This window comes from Panthera onca, chromosome F1 (genome assembly GCF_046562875.1).
Source record: "Panthera onca isolate mPanOnc1 chromosome F1, mPanOnc1 haplotype 2, whole genome shotgun sequence".
Taxonomy (NCBI): Eukaryota; Metazoa; Chordata; class Mammalia; order Carnivora; family Felidae; genus Panthera; species Panthera onca.
Window position 1 is genome coordinate 64,716,873 of NC_138355.1, and position 19,211 is coordinate 64,736,083.

Sequence of the window (19,211 nt, forward strand, 5' to 3'; positions counted from 1 at the left end):
GGCTCAGGTCAAGATCTCATGGTTTGGGATTTCGAGCCCCGTATCTGGCTCTGTGCTGACAGCTCGGAGCCTGGAGCTTGCTTCAGATTCTGTGTCTCCCTCTCTCTCTGCCCCTTCCCCTCTCTCTCTCTCTCTCTCTCTCAAAAATAAATAAAACATTTAAAAAATTTAAAAAACAAAACAAAACTACAATGTGTTCTATCCCTTGCTCCAGAACTTCTTAGAGATCTTGGGATAAGATCTCGTGAGATCTTATAAAAAACCTTTTAATTTCCATAACCCTTGGTGTTTTGTGTTTTCTTTTAAAATAAGAGGAGGGTGGGGTGCCTGGGTGGCTTAGTCAGTTAAGCAACCAACTCTTGATTTCAACTCGGGTCACGATCTGCTGGTTCATGAAGTCGAGCCCCACATCGAACTCTGCACTGACCGCTCAGAGGCCGCTTTGCTCTCTCTCTCTCTCTCTCTCTCTCTCTCTGTCTTTCTCTGCCCCTCCCACCCTCTCTTAAAATAAATAAACAAACAAAAAAGTAAGGGAAGGGTAAATTAAAAGCCCTCTAAGGCCCCTTAACTATGTCTCAATTTTGTGACTTGTTACCAGAGAAGGCAGAAAGCAGTGTAGGCTGGCGTAGTTACTCTTCAGGAAAGAAGTGAGATTCGTTTGGCTCTTCAAGTATTAGAACAGCTGTAAATTGCCATTTCGACAGTGGGAGAGCAAGACCATGTGCGTGGGAGATAACGGGGAGACCAGCAGGAATAAGATAGACATTTTTCTTCACTGGCATAGGAGTGTTAGCAAATCATCATCATGGTCACTGTCCTCATCCCTGCCATGTGCCGAGTGCGTGGTAAATTTGCCAGGCATTAATCCAAGTGCTTCATATGGAGTAACTCAGCTTATCATCATAAGAACCTTTTGAGGTAGGTGCCATTATTGTCTCCATTTTCCATCTTACAGATGAGAAAACAGAGGAGAGGTAAGGTTTAAAAACTTGCCAAAAGTCACAGAGGTAGTTGGGTAAATCTGGATGGTTTGGCTCCAACATCCATGCCCCTAACCACCATGCTATTCTGTCTCCTGCCTTTTAGTTCTGGTATTAATTTGATTCTGTGGGTAAGAGCTCAACGTTCCGCTTTGCTCTGCAAACTCTTGCAGTTATATAACCTGAGACGGGCTTTTACCACAGTTGGGAGGCGGACATCTTCTTTGCCAAGGGCAGAGAAGAGATTTAACACAATTCAACATGCTATTTGTCACTGTAATCATGGAATTGAGATCTGGAAAGTGTCTTCTGAGATCCTCTGGACAGAGCCAGGTGGTTATATATGACTTCAGTTATCCAAAACAACTGGTTGCTTTTCTTTTCTTGATGATTCTTTTTTTTTTTTTTTTTTTTTTTCAGCAATGGAAACTTTGCCACATATAGTTCACTATTCCTATGGTTTCATCACCATATGGTTACTGAGTTCTCCCGAACATCTACTGTTTTAATTTAAGCAATCCTGTGTTTGTGTGGGGGGTACTTTTTCACACTTACAGGTGACTGGTTTTGAACAATTTTAAAATGGATACATCATTATTTATATTTCTTATTTGAAGCTTCATAATGCTTTGGGGCCCTTGCTTGGGTCTGGATACCATTTTGGATAAGCTAGGAGCTCTGGTGCTAAGGGAAAGTCTCATGGGCACCTTATTTCTTTGCCCTTCTATGGTCCTACCAACCCCCCCTGGAGTCCTGTGGTGTGGGCTGGACAAGGGTGGTGGTTTGATGAGTTGGAGAACACTGGACAACCGTCCTCTGACTTGCTTCAGGAATGCCCTCTTGTCCCTCTGTTTTTCGGTCTCTTCCTTTACCATTCATTAAAAGCAATTCTTTTCTTTGAGAAGAAGCCACCCTATTTCCCTGGTGAGTTTAGGGTCTTGGAAAACAAAGGCCAGAAATGGAGTCCTGCCTTCAATTAATATCTGCTTTTGGCCTTACAGCACAGCTTTGTCAGAGGTAAGAAAGCACAAATGCCTGAGTACCTCAAGCATTGTCTCAGAACTATGATTTAGGGAATACAGATTCTTAAAAGTAAGAGGAAAAACTCTATGGAGAGGAAAACACGAACTAACACCTCGGTAAATTAATATTTTGTGTAAATCACTGTTATTATCTTTAAGAGTTGCTACAGATCACTTGCTTTCTGCCTGTTTGCTGTGGGGAGGAGTGAGCTCTCGACCAGGTAGAACGCTTACACCTAGATTGTGTGATTATAAGGAAAGTCCGGTGACCTTGCGTGGTCTTCCACACTCATATGTATCAGGGATCTGGGGAGACAGAGTGTCTCTCCCCCATGTGACTGAGGAAGAAGATGCATCACCAGATAGGGCCGGACTCTATCAACCTGCCCACGTCCAGTCTGCTTTTGATCAGTAGGAAGCAAACAAGGATGCCACAAAGATAGAGCTTTCCACACCACCTGTAGGTGAGTCAGGCCCTCCCTTCTGTTTTTGGTCACTGCTAAGACCCTCCTGTCTTCCCCAGAGTAGGGCCACCAGAAATTGCTTCTGACTTTTCCTAATTCAGTTCGGTATCTTTGTTATCTCGCCAAGAAAGTCATGTTGAAGGTACCAAGAAAAGAGGCAAAGCTAAAATAAAATGAAAGCATTTATTTGGGGTCTCAGAATTGCAACTCAGAAGGTAAAGATTCGGGTAGCAACTCAGATTGTCATTTCCTCCTCCCCCCCCCCCCCCCCACCTTCTGCCAGGGAACAAAAGTCAGGGGTTTTTAAAGACAAAAGGGAAGGCAATGCTTGTATATGTTGTTTACAAAGAATTTCGATTGGTGTTGGTGGCAGGAAACAAATCTTGGCCAAATATAATTGGTTGCTAAGGCAATCACTAAGCAAAACCTCTTACTATAGCAAGTAGCAGGTGTTCAGGCTGAGTCCTTGGAATATTTGCAGCTAGTTCAAGGTTTATGATTTCATCCTGTGTGACCGTGCATAAGGCCCAATACTTTAATGGCGTCCACCGCTCCATTTTAAAAGCCCTGGACAGAAGTAACTCCTTTCCATTTCACCCTTCACGGCATGAAGTTCATTCATCCGACCAAGAGAAAATGCGCTTAATGTGATCAAATACTAATATCCCCAAAGTTAAAGGAAACTGCTACAAACCATAATACTAGGTGGTATAAGATGAAGTTTCCTAAGTAGAGGTAATGAAGGCCGTGGTGATGGTGGTGGTGACGATGATGGTAATGATCGTTACAGGAGGGTGGGAGAGACACTGGTCCTTGTCTCACGGAGTCCAAGAAGGAAGCTCGTGGACAACAGAGGGTGAGCCAAGTGAGAGAGTTTGTCGAGGGCAAGTACAAAGCTCTCGAGCATGAGAGGGATCCCGACTGGGTTGCCGGCAAAGATTTTTGTCTCTGACTTTTTATTCGGACCTTACCGGAAAGTCTGAGACTCCACTCACGGCGCTTAGCCCAGGCAGGTCTGGGATGTATCTATCCTTTTTTTCTCCCCAAACCCCTGCCAGCAGCTTCAGCCTCCCACTTGAAGGTGCAGCCTGCCTCCCCGAGGTCCCTTATCTATCCCTGCCTAATGTTAACCCTTTCCCTACTCAGGATGGTGGTGATGATGGTGATGATGATGGTGATGGTGATGGTGGTGATGATGGTGGTAGTGGTGATGAGGAGAAGGACGACCACCACCACCATGTATTCCATGACATTTATGTTCCAGGCACTATGCTAACTTTCACATACATTATCTCATGCACTCTTCGCAGAAGGCTTTGCGTGGGCAGCACTAACGTTGTCCTTTTTTAACAGACGATGGAACCGAGGCCAGGAGATGTTACGGAACTTGTATAAGGTCACACAGAGAGTAAGGGACTGTTGAAAACTAGCCTAAATCAATTTATTCATATCCAACTCTCAGGTTCGTTTTGGTAGCTAAACATAGCCATTAATGGTGAGCCATGGGTGACGGCCACCTGCTTCCCTACGACTTTGCTACCAGCTTAAGAAAACAAGACCACCATTCGTAACGTGAAACCCAAACGGGCCATACTTATTTGTGCGAATAAATATTAACGAGCTGGTGCAAAAAAGTTTCTATAACTTGTTCTCCAATCTCAGTAAAGTCCTCATTCTTTGTGCTCTGACCACAACTGGCGGGAAAGATTCAGCCAGACAATATCCTGAGGCCCTTGTGGGTGATATCAGGCAACAAGAAATCTCCAAATCAAGGCTTGAACGCAAGACTATTTTAGGGATCAAGCTATGGGTGCCGTCTCTAAGGGTGAAGAGATCATTACATTTGTATAACGTTTGTATGAAATGGGTGCGGGTTCCCACAATGAGTCACCTGTCCAAATGACTTGAACGCCATTATTGTGCCCGGAAGAGCCAATTATCTACTGAACGAACCTGCATGTAAAAACTCATTGCTAACATATTCTGCTAACTGGCAAAGCAGCTGATGTTGATCTCAGGAAGGACAGCTGAAACACTTACAGAGGTCACTTCTGCAGCACGGTCTTGGTAAAAAGCTTGCTGACCGCCAGGATAATGTGAGTTCCTTATTGGGGCATGTAGCTGAAGCGAAAGCCCACACACACAATGTCACATCGTAGCAATTCCAACCGGCTGGTATTTTTAATTTCATTGTTTTGATTCCTTGTTTTGTGTTTGTCCTATTCAACTAAAATACAGACTCCATGAGAGGACCTTGTCTTTTTGTTTCACTGGGGATTTCAAAACCGGTAATAGTGTATGGGATAGGACAAGCATTTAATAATCTGTTGAATAAGTGAGCAAAAGGCGAATTCTACGGAGGCCTGTCTTTTCTATCTCAACTATGATCCTCGGAAATAAGGTCAGCTTATTTGAATAAGCACCCGCGTCGACTCCCTAGCCTTTACTGTGCGTTGCCTGTGCGGGACCTGAAAGTAACAAGTCAGTCCGGGGTAGTTGAGGTAGGAGCTTGAACACAAGCAAGGCATGAACTGTCTGTAGTTCATATCGAAGTAGGTTAATTCAGGAAAATGGTAGATTCCAAACTGATACATTTTCTCTCTACTGGAATGACCCGGCACCGTGGATCTTGATTTTAAGAGGCCATGTTCCGAGCATCTTGGGGAGTTCAGAATTTTAGTTCCTGCACTGGCCTGATTTTCCACTGTATTTCTTTCTATTCCGCTAAGGGTTTTCAAGGTCATTTACTAACCCCTGCCTCTCATGAGCCATCGATGAGTAACAAAGTCCATTCATCTCAAGCTCTTACAAGAGCCGCCAACAGGAAGGCTTTTCCAGCCAGATGAGGCTTTCCAGATGGGTCTTGCCTCGTGAACACACACCCTCCGGGCTCCCTTTTCTCTGTCAGCCTCGGCTTGGGTTCTGTCTGTGTGATTCCCACCTTGACCACGGGAGCTCAGGGGACCCCACTTCTTCCCCTGCATGTCAGATTAGCTGATGGCTCTGGAGGCAGTACTCTCAGGCTGTGGAGACTGGCTGCGAACAAGTGTTTTCGAAACTGTTGTTTATCTTTTCTGGGTGTTTATGACACTTTCAGGAGCCAAGAAAACGCATGTCCTTTTTACTTCTGTGCCACCAAGCTCTGTGGTGTTTCTTCAGCAAGCAGCAGCCTGGAACACTGCCTTCTGATCTTCCGATCATCTACAGGTCTGCCTCTCTAGAGGATTCTCCACTGATGCGCATCAATTTCCCACAGCCAGCAGGGGGCATCTACGACACAGATTTAAACTGAATTGACTTTACATTGGATTGTCCCTGAGAGGGGATGGTTTGGGGACACCTCTTTTGGAAATGTAAAATCCCTGTTCTATGCTTCCCTATCTTGGCTTTCCTCTTGACCGTTCCCAACATACGTCTGGAGTCTGGAATGAAAGCTGTGGTTACCACATGTCTTCCAACCGCAAGACTGGTCTCTGCCTCCGGGCTACTTCTGTTTTTAAGTCCGGATAAATTACGGCCTCACAATAGATTCTGATCAGACCCTTAGGGGTTGTGGTTGCCTCCCCCGCCTCTTCTCCCAGGAGTGGGCCCTACCTGGCTTAAGAACTGACTGAGCATGCTTAGTTTGAGCCTTACTTGCCTTTCATCCTCTTTAACAGCTAGAAACGGAATTTCGTTCCTTTAGAGTCCTTGTGGTCATTCAGTGGCTTTTCACCTCTCCCCGTTAACCAAATTAAAAAACACCCGAGTCTTGGGCACCTGAGGTGGTTTAGTCGGCTAAGCGACCACCCCTGGATTTTGACTCAGGCCATGATCTCATGGTTTTGTGGGCTCGAGCCCCAGGTCAGGCTCTGTGTGCTGACCACACGGAGCCCGCTTAGGATTCTCCCTGTCTCTCTGCCCCGCCCCCGCTCGCAGTCTCTCTTTCTCAAAATAAATAAATAAGCAAATTAAAAAAAATTCTAGTTTCAGGGACATATTCTACTCCACACCCTGGTATTTCACTCGCCCCACCCCAAAATTCAGTTTTACTCTAACTGAGCAATTCATGAATTCATTTACTGGGTCTTCAATTTACATAGCAGATTTTTTTTTTTTGAGCACCTATTTTTTTAAATTTTATTTTTAATTTTACTTTAATTTAATTTGTTTGAATTTTGTTTACTTTTGAGAGAGAGAGAGAGAGAGGGAGAGAGAGAGGGAGACCTGGAATCTGAAGCAGGCTCCAGGCTCTGAGCTGTCAGCACAGAGCCCAAAGAGGGGCTTGAACTTGGGAACCACGAGGTCGTGGCCAGAGCCAGAGTCTGACGCTTAACCGTCTGAGCCACCCAGGCACCTCTTTTTTGAGCACCTATTAAGTGCCAGGCCCTGAGCAATGACGTGCTGACATCGGAATCGTGAACAAAACAGATATTGACCCTGCTCTTGGAGACCTGTCACTCCAGGGGGAGACGGAGACAAGACCCAAAAAACATACAGAGATGCATGTGCAAATTGATAAGGGCCGAGAAGGAAAAATGCAGAAGGCTCTACAAATACAATAGGGGCAGCTGTTAAGAGTTTCGTCTCCCTTTGCACTGTCTTCGTGCTGTCACATGAGTACCCATTTGAGCTCCTTGACGTTAGGGCCTGTGTCCATTAACTGGTATATCCCAGGCACTGTGGTCAGTGACTAGAAAATTATCGACCATATAATTTACACATGTGCCCTACATTCACCTATCCCAAGTGTCTCCAAAGCAAAGAACCATCTCTGTAACCCACGAAACACCTCGCACAGGACTTTATATATAGTTGGCTATTCTATATCCTATATTCTACTTGAATATAATTGCATTTCTATGTCATTTTATTATTTTTGATTAAAAAGGTTTTTTTTAATGTTTATTTTTGAGAGAGAAAGAGAGAGTGTGTGAGCGAGTAGGGGACGGGCAGAGAGAGAGGGAGACACAGAATCCGAAGCGGGCTCCAGGCTCCGAGCTGTCAGCACAGAGCCCGACGCGGGGCTCGAACTCATGAACTGCGAGATCATGACCTGAGCCAAAGCCGGTCGCTTCACCGACTAAGCCACCCTGGCACCCCTATAATTGTAGTTTTAAAAATTCAGCTATAGTTCTGTTTTGATTGATGCTTCTACTGTTTTTCATATATGTGCACCTTAAGGTAATATCTCTGACTCAATTCACCCAGAAGAAGGAAGGACCTAGGTGACCCAGGGCCTTTGGAAATTTGATTTCCTGGCCAGTATACCCACAGAAGGCACAGATTTAAAACCACAAACCCTACAACTATTCCAACCCTTTTCAGTTTGAAATTGCTAACGTGAGTCATCTACAGAAAGAATTATCTCCCTCTGAGCCTTTAATTAAAATCTCACCCAGGCATTTCCAACTGATTTTATTTCAAAACAAGGTTTTCTTTGTAAAACAAAACGGTGCCAAGACAGGGGTGAGATGGGAGGAGATAAAAACTGCTTCGTGTTCACCAGCATTAATGTAATGTAGCCAGGGCGGTCAAACCGAGCCGAGAATGAGTAGAAATCATAAATGTGTTAGAATGTCTTCTTCTCTAGATGGAGTTGTTTTTGACATTGAGTTAATGTCAGATACATTCAAGTTGATTTTTAAGAGGGGGAGTAAAATGATAGGGTTGAGCTTTTGTTTTGTTTGATTTTCCACTTGGTTTATGTTGATCACAGACGTGTGTGTAGCTATGGTGGGGAGGAAGAGGCAAGGGGGAATTGTGTCCGGTCTGTTCCAGGAACTCCTGGGGAGAAAAACAAATGTAGTAACATTGTTTATCCTTGCAAAAAAACATAGAAGGTTTCAAATAGCTTCGACTGCAGCATCTGCCAACAGCTTCATCCTTAAACTCTTAGTGTTTTGCAAGACATGCAATCGTATTATTCATTCTCCATATTCCTGCAAACTCCTAATTAAACCAAATGGACTTCCTGACTTAAGGACTCTCTTTAACGTCTGATATTTGAACACACATTACGCCAAGAGTTGAAGCTATGGGAAGAAGTATTTCCCAAAGCCCTGCATTTCCTTTCTCCTTTACATCCCCAGGGCAAATATGAGGAAACGAGTAACCTGACGTTCTGGTATATGTTTATCAACTCTGAGGAAATGGAATGTAATTTTCTATAGGCAATGTTATAAATGGCCATTGATTTCTAGAACATCTGGTGAAAAGCTTATTTAAGCAGTGATGCAGATGAAATTGTACTAAGGTTCTGATTGATTCTGGTTTTTAAATTTATTTTTTATTTTATTTCATCTTTACATTTGTTTATTTTTGAGAGAGAGAGAGAGAGAGAGAGAAACAGAGTGCAAGCGGGGGAAGGACAGAGAGAGAGGGAGACACAGAATTCAAAGCAGGCTCCAGGCTCTGAGCTGTCAGCACAGAACCTGACTTGTGCTCGAACCCACGAACCATGAGATCATGACGTGGGCCGAAGTTGGATGCTCAACTGACTGAGCCACCCAGCCCCCCCTCCCCGATTGATTCTGGTTTTAAAAGGCTTTTGTGGGACATCTTAAAAATTTGACCACCTTTATAAAAAACCATGTATTTTTATGGGAAAGTACATCCTGAAAGAGTTAACAAAAGAAAAACCCAAGACAGATTGAGTTTGTAAGATGGGATGCCACCTGTCTACACAGACACAGTCTTTGAAGCCACCTTTCAATCACATCACCTCTTTTTGTTTTCCTACCCAAACTGCGGCAGGCTGAGCGCCGTCCAGAGGCTCCTCTGCCATCCCTGTCTTCATCAGGAAGGGGAGGCAGAGCGAGCCGGCTTCATCTAACCCGCCTGTCTGCTCTCCCTACTCACCCTTGACACTCAGCAGCGCAGACCCACTTGGGCCTCCCTCCGAAGGACGGGCACACCCCCCTCGTTTTGCCTGGAAGGGCCCATCTTTGCTGCTCCCACTTGGCCTCCTTGGAGAAGCCCCCCCTCGCCCCGACTTGCCCTTGTGGGCCAGAGATCTGCTGCCCTCTGGAGCCTCTCCTTGAAAAGCTGCTTGTGATCGCTTACAAGTTTGGGGCTTCAGTGGGCTAGAAGCACCTTGAAGGCAAGGACCAAACTCTGTAAGTGTGTGGCGAGCTGCTGACACAGTCAACATGACCAAGGAGGAAATTAACGGGGCGCCGGGTGGCTCAGTCGGTTAAGTGTCCGGTTCTTGACTTCGGCTCAGGTCATGATCTCCCAGTTCGTGGGCTCGAGCCCCGCGTCGGGCTCTGTGCTGACAGCCCAGAGCGTGGAGCCTGCTTCGGATTCTGTGTCTCCCCCTCTGTCTACCCCTCCCCAACTCATGCTCTGTGTCTGTCTCTCTCAAAAATAAATACACAATAAATTTTTTTTTGAAGGAGGAAATTAAAAAATGAAATTTAACAGAACTCCACTCCTTGTAACTTACCCCTTCGTGTCCAACCTGCTCTTTCGCCAGCAATCACATACAAATATCTCTCTTCCTTTTACGAAAAGCAATGGCTCAAATGGAGCAAAAGACACAGGGAGAAAAAAAAGAAACAGAAACAGAAAGGGGGAAAAAAACAACAACAACCCCCAAACCTCAAGAACCTTCCAAACAAAAAAACCAAGCATATGAGAAATGTTCTAAATGTTGGTGGGTGAACTACTGAGTCAAAGTTGAGACTGAAAACAGCTGCTTCATGCACCAGTTTACTCAAGGGTGGGGAGTCAGGGGATATGGGGCCAGAAGGAGAGCATATTATGGGTGAAGTTCTTCAAGAACTGGGTGGGATATTATGACCTGACCCCCAAAATGGACCTGGTGTTTCTGGCACACCAGCCAGCAGAGGGTAGCCACAAACATAGCGTGCATCGCCCCTGCCCCTGCCTTCGTAATATTTTCTTTCTTTTCCAGATAAATATTAAATTGGTGATTCTTGTCTCCAGAGCTAGAATATGGCAGGTGGTGGGTGTAGTAATTCTTAGTAACTGGTGGGAATCTTTTTGGATGTTTTAATTTGGTACTTGAAGCTAGGGAACATGGATGAGCTTAGTTGGAAAAATAATTATGCAGTTAGAACTAACTTTGAAGAAGCAGTATTATATGCCAAACACTGTGCTAAGTGATTCACATGCATTAGCATATTTAATCATCACGAAAAAGAGGATGTACTATTTTATCGGTCCCATTTTCTGGGCAAAAAATCCAAAACATTGGTTAATTTAAGCAACGTGAAGAGCTTGGAATCGAAATGACACTTATTCTCATGGTTTATATAAGCTCCCCCCGTGGAACTTTCCGGTTTCAACCAAAGTGCTGTTCTGGGTGCTGGGCTGTGGGATCTGAGCTGGCTTCAGCCAGAGAAAGGGTCCTAGGGAAAGAATGGAAGCAGAAAGAAATGCAAAGGAAAGGACATTGAAGTGACTAAATCTAAATCACAGTTTCAAAATTGTATTTATGATACTAAAGGAAACTATGATATGATTCAACATTTATAGGTTTTTTTGGTAGGTTACAGATTTCCTTAATTTTTTCTATCTAATATCCGTGATTGTTAATCTCACACATTTTCTTTTTTTTTCCCAAACAAATTTAAGTTTATTTATTTATTTTGAGAGAGAGGAAGGAAGCACACACACCAGCATGAGCAGCAGAGGGAGAGGGAAAGATAGAATCCCAAGCAGGCTCTGTACCATCAGCACAGAGCCAGATGCAGGGCTCAAACTCACGAACCTCAAGGTCATGACCTGACCCGAAATCAAGAGTCGGTTGCTTAATCAACTGAGCCACCCAGGTGGCTCACACGTTTTCTTTACTTAAATTGTCTCATCACTGTCTCCACATGAATGGATGAAGAAAGTTTATTTAGAGCAGCCAAAGCCCATCTGGCCACAAGATGAATCCCATCATAGCTCTTGAAGACTTAGGTTAGGACCAGCATTGATGGGGAGAGAAATGTTAGCAGATTTGTCGGGAACAAAGTCAAGATCTCTTCAGTTCACTCTGGGTAATGTTTTTGAGTGTTGACTGGGTGGCCGGGCAATAAGCTCCCATAGGACTGACAGGTATTCAGGACTCAGAGCTTACCTTCACCTTCCAGCTGGGAAAACAGACACATGAATCAATAACCATAATGCAATGTGATCAATCCTATCTTCAGAGCCTGTGCAAAGCACCAAGACAGCAGTGAAAGAACAGTTTTTTGGGTCTATCAATATACAACAGCTTGCCTTACGGATTAATGCTTACGATTTGCTGGTGCTCTTGGAGTTCACACTCGCCATGATAATCGATAACTTAGAAGGTTAGTTTTGAAACTCGGCATGAAAACAGTTGCGTCCTATGGTCGTGGAATGCCCAGAATTCTGACTTCATCGACTCACCGAAATGTTGAGGATAGAAAGCAATGGTATGGTGCTGCTATGGTTGGCCCACTGGCAATTAATAATCATCTACTGAAGGCTTACTGCATGTAAGATACTCCAGTAGCCATTATAGAACAATGGGCAAGTGGCTGGGGAGAAACCAAATCCATCTAAATAAAGAACACTTTATAGAGAATACATCTTCAGGCAGAATCATTTAATTATATAGCTCAAGATAGCTGAAGAAAACATCTAGGTTAACTCTGTCATTTTACAGATGAGGGAACTGAGGCCTGGTGGTAAAAAACGATAAGTTTTTCAAATATTCTACATCTAATTAATGACAGATCTGGGACCAGGGTCCTCGGAGGACAGATAGGCAATGCAGTGGGTAGCTCACCTGTGAACTCTAGAGCCAGACCATGTGGGCTCCTGTCCCATCTCCAGACTGGCTGGGTTACCTTAAGTTTTTAAACACTCTGACTTTCAGTGTCTTCATCTGTAAAAAGGAATAATACCATAGTATCTGTCTTATATAAAAATGAAAGGATGCATATAAACCAGTAATTAAGAATAAAATGAGGGGATGCCTGGGTGGCTCAGTTGGTTGAGCGTCAGGTGTTGATTTCGGCTCGGGTCATGATCTCACTGTCTCTTGGAGCCCCATGTCAAGCTCCACACTAGGCATGGAGCTGCTTGAGATTCCCTCTCTCCCTCTTCCTCTGTCCCTCCCCTGCTTGAGCTCTCTCTCTCTCTCTCTCTCTCTCTCTCAAAATTAGATTATGCGTATTAACCAGGAACATAATAAGAGCTTGATAAATGTTAATTATTAGAACTCACGTGTCCCGGTTTCTACACCAGTATTCTTTCTGCCACAACAGTACAACAGGCTGTTGTTCGTTTTCGTTTCTCTGACACAGAAAGAAATCTATGTGCCAGATCTGTGTGCTCATATGGTGTTTCCATGGCCCCTTATATCTTTTCTAGGGCCAAGGAGATTAAGACCAAGTTGGGAATTCTCCTCCAGAAGCCAGACTCAGCGGTTGACCTTGTCATCCCATACAATGAGAAGCCGGAGAAACCAGCCAAGACCCAGAAGTGAGTCACAAACATGGGTTCCGCTCCTTTTCCTCCAGAGGATGGCTATTTCTCAGGTGTCCAGCACCAGCCCTCCCGTGTACAGCTCCCCACCTTCGATCACTTGCCGAAGGTCATAAGATCCCTCGGAGAAGAGGTGGTTTATAAATAAGCTTTCTACCCTTCCATGTCTGGAGCATCATATTGGGTATTGGCAGGTGACTTAAAAAAATAAAGATAAGGCCCTGCCTTGGGACCCTGCTGGAGAGGCGGACAATACCAAGGCAGCCAATTTAAGCCAAATAGCTCCTTCTCTAAAATACTATTCCTTCAGGGTCCAACAGAGGAACAGAAGACTCTGTTCCCTGCCAGAGGAAGGAAGGAACACTCGACCAGCCGACTCTAATGTACATTAAGAGTTTTTAACCCCGATCCGTAAATTAATATTCTTGACTGGACTTCTCTCTCCTTTTCCCCCACCTCCCCACTTCCATCGATTCAGGCATGGAGAGACACTAGAATTCTAAAGATTCAAGCTGTCATGGCAGAGTCCAGCTGACCACTGGAGGAACTGTCCTCACAGCACACACATCGTTTTCATCTCCATCCACCCCCTCGAACATTTTCACGAGCATGAAAGTCAAGAAGGGCAAGTGGGTAGGAGAGAAAACAGATGCAGTCGAATTCCTTCACTCTGCCATCTAAAAGCTTTGAGGAGATCGCAGAAACGTGGTAGAAACACAGGCACCCCTTTATACCTGAATTTCTTCTTAAACGTAACATACGTATAAATTGGCCAATCGTTTCTTTGTCCAAATGCCCTTTAAGCTAAGATAGCCGGGTGGGTTGGGAGAGGAAGAGACGGGTTATTCCTCTTAAATCTTTTTCCTTCAACCTAAGTGGATATTTCCATTCTCCTCTTATTACTTCAAAGTGATTCCACACCGGAAGTGAGGCGTAATTGGGTTTTCTGCATTTAGAAAGGGGAAGCTAATTCAGGGTGGAGTGGCTCACACCAGGCACTGGCAGGGAATGAGAAACACATTTCATAGCAGCGACAGATCAAAAAAGCCATCTATTTTGAAGAAAACAATGTAGTGGTTATGGATCTGTAGGAATTCACTTTCGGAAATAAATATAGTACTACATTTCCTGCTTTGATTCTCTGTTTTAATCTTGCACACAGACACTCGAGCTATTTGGCTTAACAGGGATTCAGAGAGAAGCAGTTTTGGAAGAAAACCTGGGGTCGATATTTATTGGATGATTTTCCTCTCTTGTCTTCTGTCGCCTTTCTTCTTCCAGGAGTTTAAATTGGTTTTTTTTTGGGGGGGGGGGGGGGGAATCCTTCATATCCCTAGAGACTATTGTGTGCCTCTCTTGCATTTTTCATGGTGACCATTGCAAGGCTTTCTAACCCTCTGTCAAACCCCTCAATGCCTTCCACCTCTTCATGTTTGGCCAATTTCCTTGCCTTTTAATTATCATGAAAAGACTGTGTTCTGCATGAGCTCGATCGATCTCTCTTCTCGCCACTTGAAATTTCTCTGCCTTTTTGTACCCATGTTCCTCTCTCAGAGAAGAAAATAAACCTTCTCCAGACTGAAGATATTTTTAACCCCCTCATCTTTAAAAAAAAAGCAATCCCTTTTTAAAAAAGCATTTCTACTTTTTCAATGTTTTTCCTTTTCTTTTTTTTCTTTTTCAATTTTTTTTTTTAACATTTATTCATTTTTGAGAGAGAGAGACAGAGCACGAGGGGAGGTGGGGCAGAGAGAGAGGGAGACACAGAATCTGAAGCAGGCTCCAGGCTCTGAGCTGTCAGCACAGAGCCTGACTCGGGGCTCAAACTCAAGAGCTGTGAGATCATGGCATGAGCCTAAGCCGGACGCTTAACCGACTGAGCCACCCAGGCGCCCCACAAGGTTTTTATTTTTCTCATTAAGAAAACAGAAATCGAAAAAAATAGAAATGAAAAAGAAAAATAGACAAGAGCCGCCCACATCCCTACCACCCATAGCTGGCGTCTGTTACCATTTTCGTGTTCTTAATTGCTCTTTTCCTTCTGGGGCCGTGTTCCACTCTGAAAAAACTCTCTCAGTCCCCCACTCCCACTCCTATCCCTATCCTGCTTTCATGGGGGTAATTCTAGAAACAGAAAGGGTTAATCATGAAGACCATAAAACAACCAAAGCATTTATTTGGGGTCTTAGGGATGGCAATCTAGGAGATACAGAGCCTACCCAAATTGAAAATGTGCTCCCGATCGCCAGCGTGAAGTGCAAGCTTATGAAGTCAAAAACCACAAGGTTACGTAATTTGTTTTGAAAGAATTGTGATTGGTGCTGGCACAGTTTTAACTAATACACAAGTGGCTGATCAGCTAACAGGTGTGACCTTAGCTCTGTTTCGGTCCAAAGTAGAAGGATGTGTCCTGGGAGGTGGTCCAGGTGCGCTGACCAAAGTCACACATTTATGGTGTCGGGAGATGTACCTGCTTCCTCAACGTCTTCTCGACTCCATTCTGGGTCACTCCTTACAATGCTTACTTGGTTTTGAATCTTCTTTCGCAAAAGTCGCCGCTTCCAGGATCTTCTCTTCACTCTTTCTGGTCAGGTTGAAACCTGACTACCCACAGGAACCCTCTCAAAGGCCGCACCTTTGACTCATCACCAGGGGTTGACTCTGCTCAACGGTCTTCTCCCTCTCTGAGGACTCCCACTTTTGTTCATCCTGTCCATACGCGAGCATTTCCCCAGGCTGTGCCGTAGGTCCTCGTAATGAATAGTAAACAAATTAGCACAACACCTAAATTTAGTTTGCAATAACTGTTATCATGGCTTGTCATATAATCAATTGTAAAATGCTTAGCAGCTGATACAGATAATCTTCTTTTTAAATTTAATTTAAATCCAAGTTAGTTAACATGTAGTGTAATAATGATTTCAGAAATACAATTTAGTGATTCATCATTGACATACGACATCCAGTGCTCATCCCAACAAATGCCCTCCTTAATGTCCACTGCCCATTTAGCCCCTCCCCCCATCCAACACCCCGCCAGCAACCTTCAGTTTGTTCTCTGTATTTAAGGGTCTCTTAGGGTTTGCCTCCCTCTCTGCTCTTATCTTATTTTTGCTTCCCTTCCCTTATGTGATACAGACATTCTTATAGTTCATTTTATACTCTAGATGTTCCTTTTCTCCCTCCCTCTGCCACTAATTTTAAACTACACTTTGCTGTTGTTGTTTGACCACTTTATAACTCTAGAATGACCACACAGAAGCAGGCTCTAGCTGTGAACAGTTACCAAGTGTTCCCATATGCAGACTCTGACCTGGTGAGCTGCTGAGTGAACATCATGGCCAGGATTACGGCTGTATGTACGATGTTTGGGCCAAAGCTAGAAAACGAAAGAGCATGAGCAGGGGAGGGGCAGAGAGAGAGAGAGAGAGGGAGACACAGAATTCGAAGCAGGCTCCAGGCTCCGAGCTGTCAACAGAGCCCAACGTGGGGCTGGAACTCGTGAACCTTGAGATCATGACCTGAGCCAAAGTTGGAGGCTCAACCGACTGAGCCACCCAGGCGCCCCCAGATGTTTTCATCTACATCCCCATCGTAGGCGCCCAGGTCACTGTTTACCATGGGGTAAGGGCTCAACAAATGTCCATGAAAGGACCTGAGCTGAGTCATGAGCACAATGCCCTGGGGGAAGGAAGGGAGAACAGAGCAGGCACATCATGGCCAATAAATAACTGGGATTTCATGTCCCTTGTCAAGAAGAAGAGGATGTGAGAACATTGCCAGAAGTGTTCCAATACGGGCCAGGGACCGTGTGGATTAAAAAACGAGGAAAGAGGAACCCACAGTGTTTAGAGAGGTCAAAATACTTTCCCATGGTTACAGCCAGGATGTGTCAGAGCTGCCAACAGTCGTAGCAATGGTTCACGGGGCTAACATTTTTGAAATCGAAGGTTCGGTGTTATTTACGGCTTTCATCAACCAGACTGACTATGGGCACGCTGAATCATTGCTAATGTTTGCATTCATTTGATGCACACTTATTGCAGGGTAGATTAATGCTGTAGGGGATGCACCATTGGACAGGTGGAATGGGAAAAGTTCTCCATGACTCACCGACTCTACGTTTAGGCAGTGAGTTGCCACATAAGCGACTCAACGAGTAAGTGGCTAAGAGGACAGTAAAAGAGAGAGAACACTTCCGGTCGAGATGGTCACTTCCTGGACCAGGTGGCATTTACACTGGGCGTTAGAAAACACACGGTTCATCATCTCTGTAAATGTTTGTTTTGCCTTTCATGTGAACTGGCTCCCTCCCTTTCCCCCACACGCACACTCCGAGACCATGCCCACTCTCTGTGGTCAGCTATGACCTTGCAAACCGGGGCACTTATTGGCCATTTAGATCTGCATCTATCTTGTTTCCAAAGAAGTCAGACTTAATGAGGGCTGGCAAATTCTGAGAATCGGGACAGGATGAACCTCCGTTACCTCCTAGGCTGGTAATCAGAACACTGGGCTGTATGCTGTGGGGTATGTGTCCTGCTCAACTGTGTCCTTGAATCAGTTTAGACTAATTTGACCCCCAGGCGGACTCTGCACATGTCCTTTTCAGGAATTTAATCTTGGCTGTGATGTACCGCTCATATTGGTCATTAGTCTGGTTCTAACAAGACCATTTGGGACAAATTGGATCGGGTAGCACGCTTAAGTCAAGTGCACCTGCTTATGTGATTTCTTCTGCCTGTGTTCCTCTGTGCTAACCAGAGGAAAAGCGGGGAGAGGAAGGTGATTTCATTTTAGGAGAATATTTATGAAATGAGAAAGAGGTTCAGTGAGGGAACCAGGCCTTTCCCTTGCTCTCTTTCTTTTGTCCAATTATTTAATGTCCTGCTCTTTCTGTCAACAATCAGTAGAGACTTGAAGGGGAGTCTTTTATTTTCAGAACATCACACCCACTGTAGTGAATTAAGAGGCAGAAAGCCTTATGGTAAAAATGTAGGTATGAAATAACATATGTATAGGAAAAGTTCTCAGTAGGGGGTAATAGAGAAGAGCCAAAAGGAGTTACGACCTCTAGAAAGCAGGTCCTTTTCTGGTTAGAAATAAAACGAGGCAGCAAAACATAGGGACATACTTGCAATCCCTTTTTCATGATTTCTCTTTCCTGAGCTCCTTTACACTAACCAGAAGAAAATGGGAGGAAGGAAGGCTGTTCACATCTTAAAAATAAATTTCCGAGGCATTAGTGTGGTGTTCTTGATCTGTGACACCTGTGTTCTTAACCAGGAAAAAAAGAAACCACCTAAGATCATTTCACCAGGTTTGTTATTCTTATTTTTGGCATGTTTAATCTTCAAATAGTAAAAACAGAAAACATTATGGAGAATTGAATAATTAAGACCCCAAATCTGCCCATATTCCATGATGAAAAGTAAAGAAGTGAAGGAGGGGCACCTGTGGGGCTCCGTCGGTTAAGCATCTGATTCTTGGTTTCGACTTAGGTCGTGGTCTTGCAGTTCATGAGTTCAAGCCCCACGTCGGGCTCTGTGCTGACAGTGCAGAGCCTGCTTGGGATTCTCTCCCTCTCCCTCTCTCTCTGCCCTTCCCCCATTCGCTCTCAATGTCTCTCTCCAAATGAATAAATAAACTTAAAAAAAAAAAATGAAGTGAAGGAAATACAGCACGTTAGCCAAAAAAATCTACTGCCATATTGGACTCCCTACGTAAATAAAGTGTATCTATATAGCAAAGCCTGGGCAGCAAAATGAAGAGTGGAATTAGCAAGTGTCTTATCAAGCTCAGCTGCTAATCTTAATACTTGAAACCCCAAGATAATATTAAAAAAAAAAAAAAAAAACAGAAGCAGGAACAGTCCTGGACTGTCTGAACAGTAGATAAAAATAGTGAAGAGCTAAGGAAGTTCCAATTTAGGAAAAATACCTTCACTGGCCTTGCTATTCTAAAAAATGCCTTGTTACTTTCTTTTGATTTGACGGGGAAGGACTCCCATCACAGTGCAGGAGCGAGAGCAGGGGAGCCCCAGGGAGAGCACAGTCAGCCATATTTCCCAGACTGCACCAGCCGGACTTGACACAATCCTGCGGGGAGAGGGGAATTAGTGGTTATAATGAAATAGCTGCAGGGTTGCTGCATATATAAATGTTAAAATAAAAACAGCCAGAGGGGAAATCATATGTTAGCTATCACCTTCTCCTTTTGAGTCAGCATCTGGAGCGTTTATGGACAACATTCCTAGTCATGATGTAGACCACTTTTCTTCTCAGGAGGAAATCTTG

At 44.3% G+C, this 19,211-nt stretch overlaps 1 protein-coding gene across 1 annotated transcript in view; it reads left to right on the top strand.

Annotated features, from left to right (window-relative positions):
* RGS5 (regulator of G protein signaling 5) overlaps positions 1–19,211 on the top strand; it is a 50,438-nt gene that overhangs the window by 13,897 nt on the left and 17,330 nt on the right. The window contains exon 2 of the mRNA XM_060644467.3: positions 12,802–12,912. Coding sequence (XP_060500450.1) covers positions 12,802–12,912 — 111 coding nt within the window. The remainder of the gene's footprint in view (positions 1–12,801; positions 12,913–19,211) is intronic.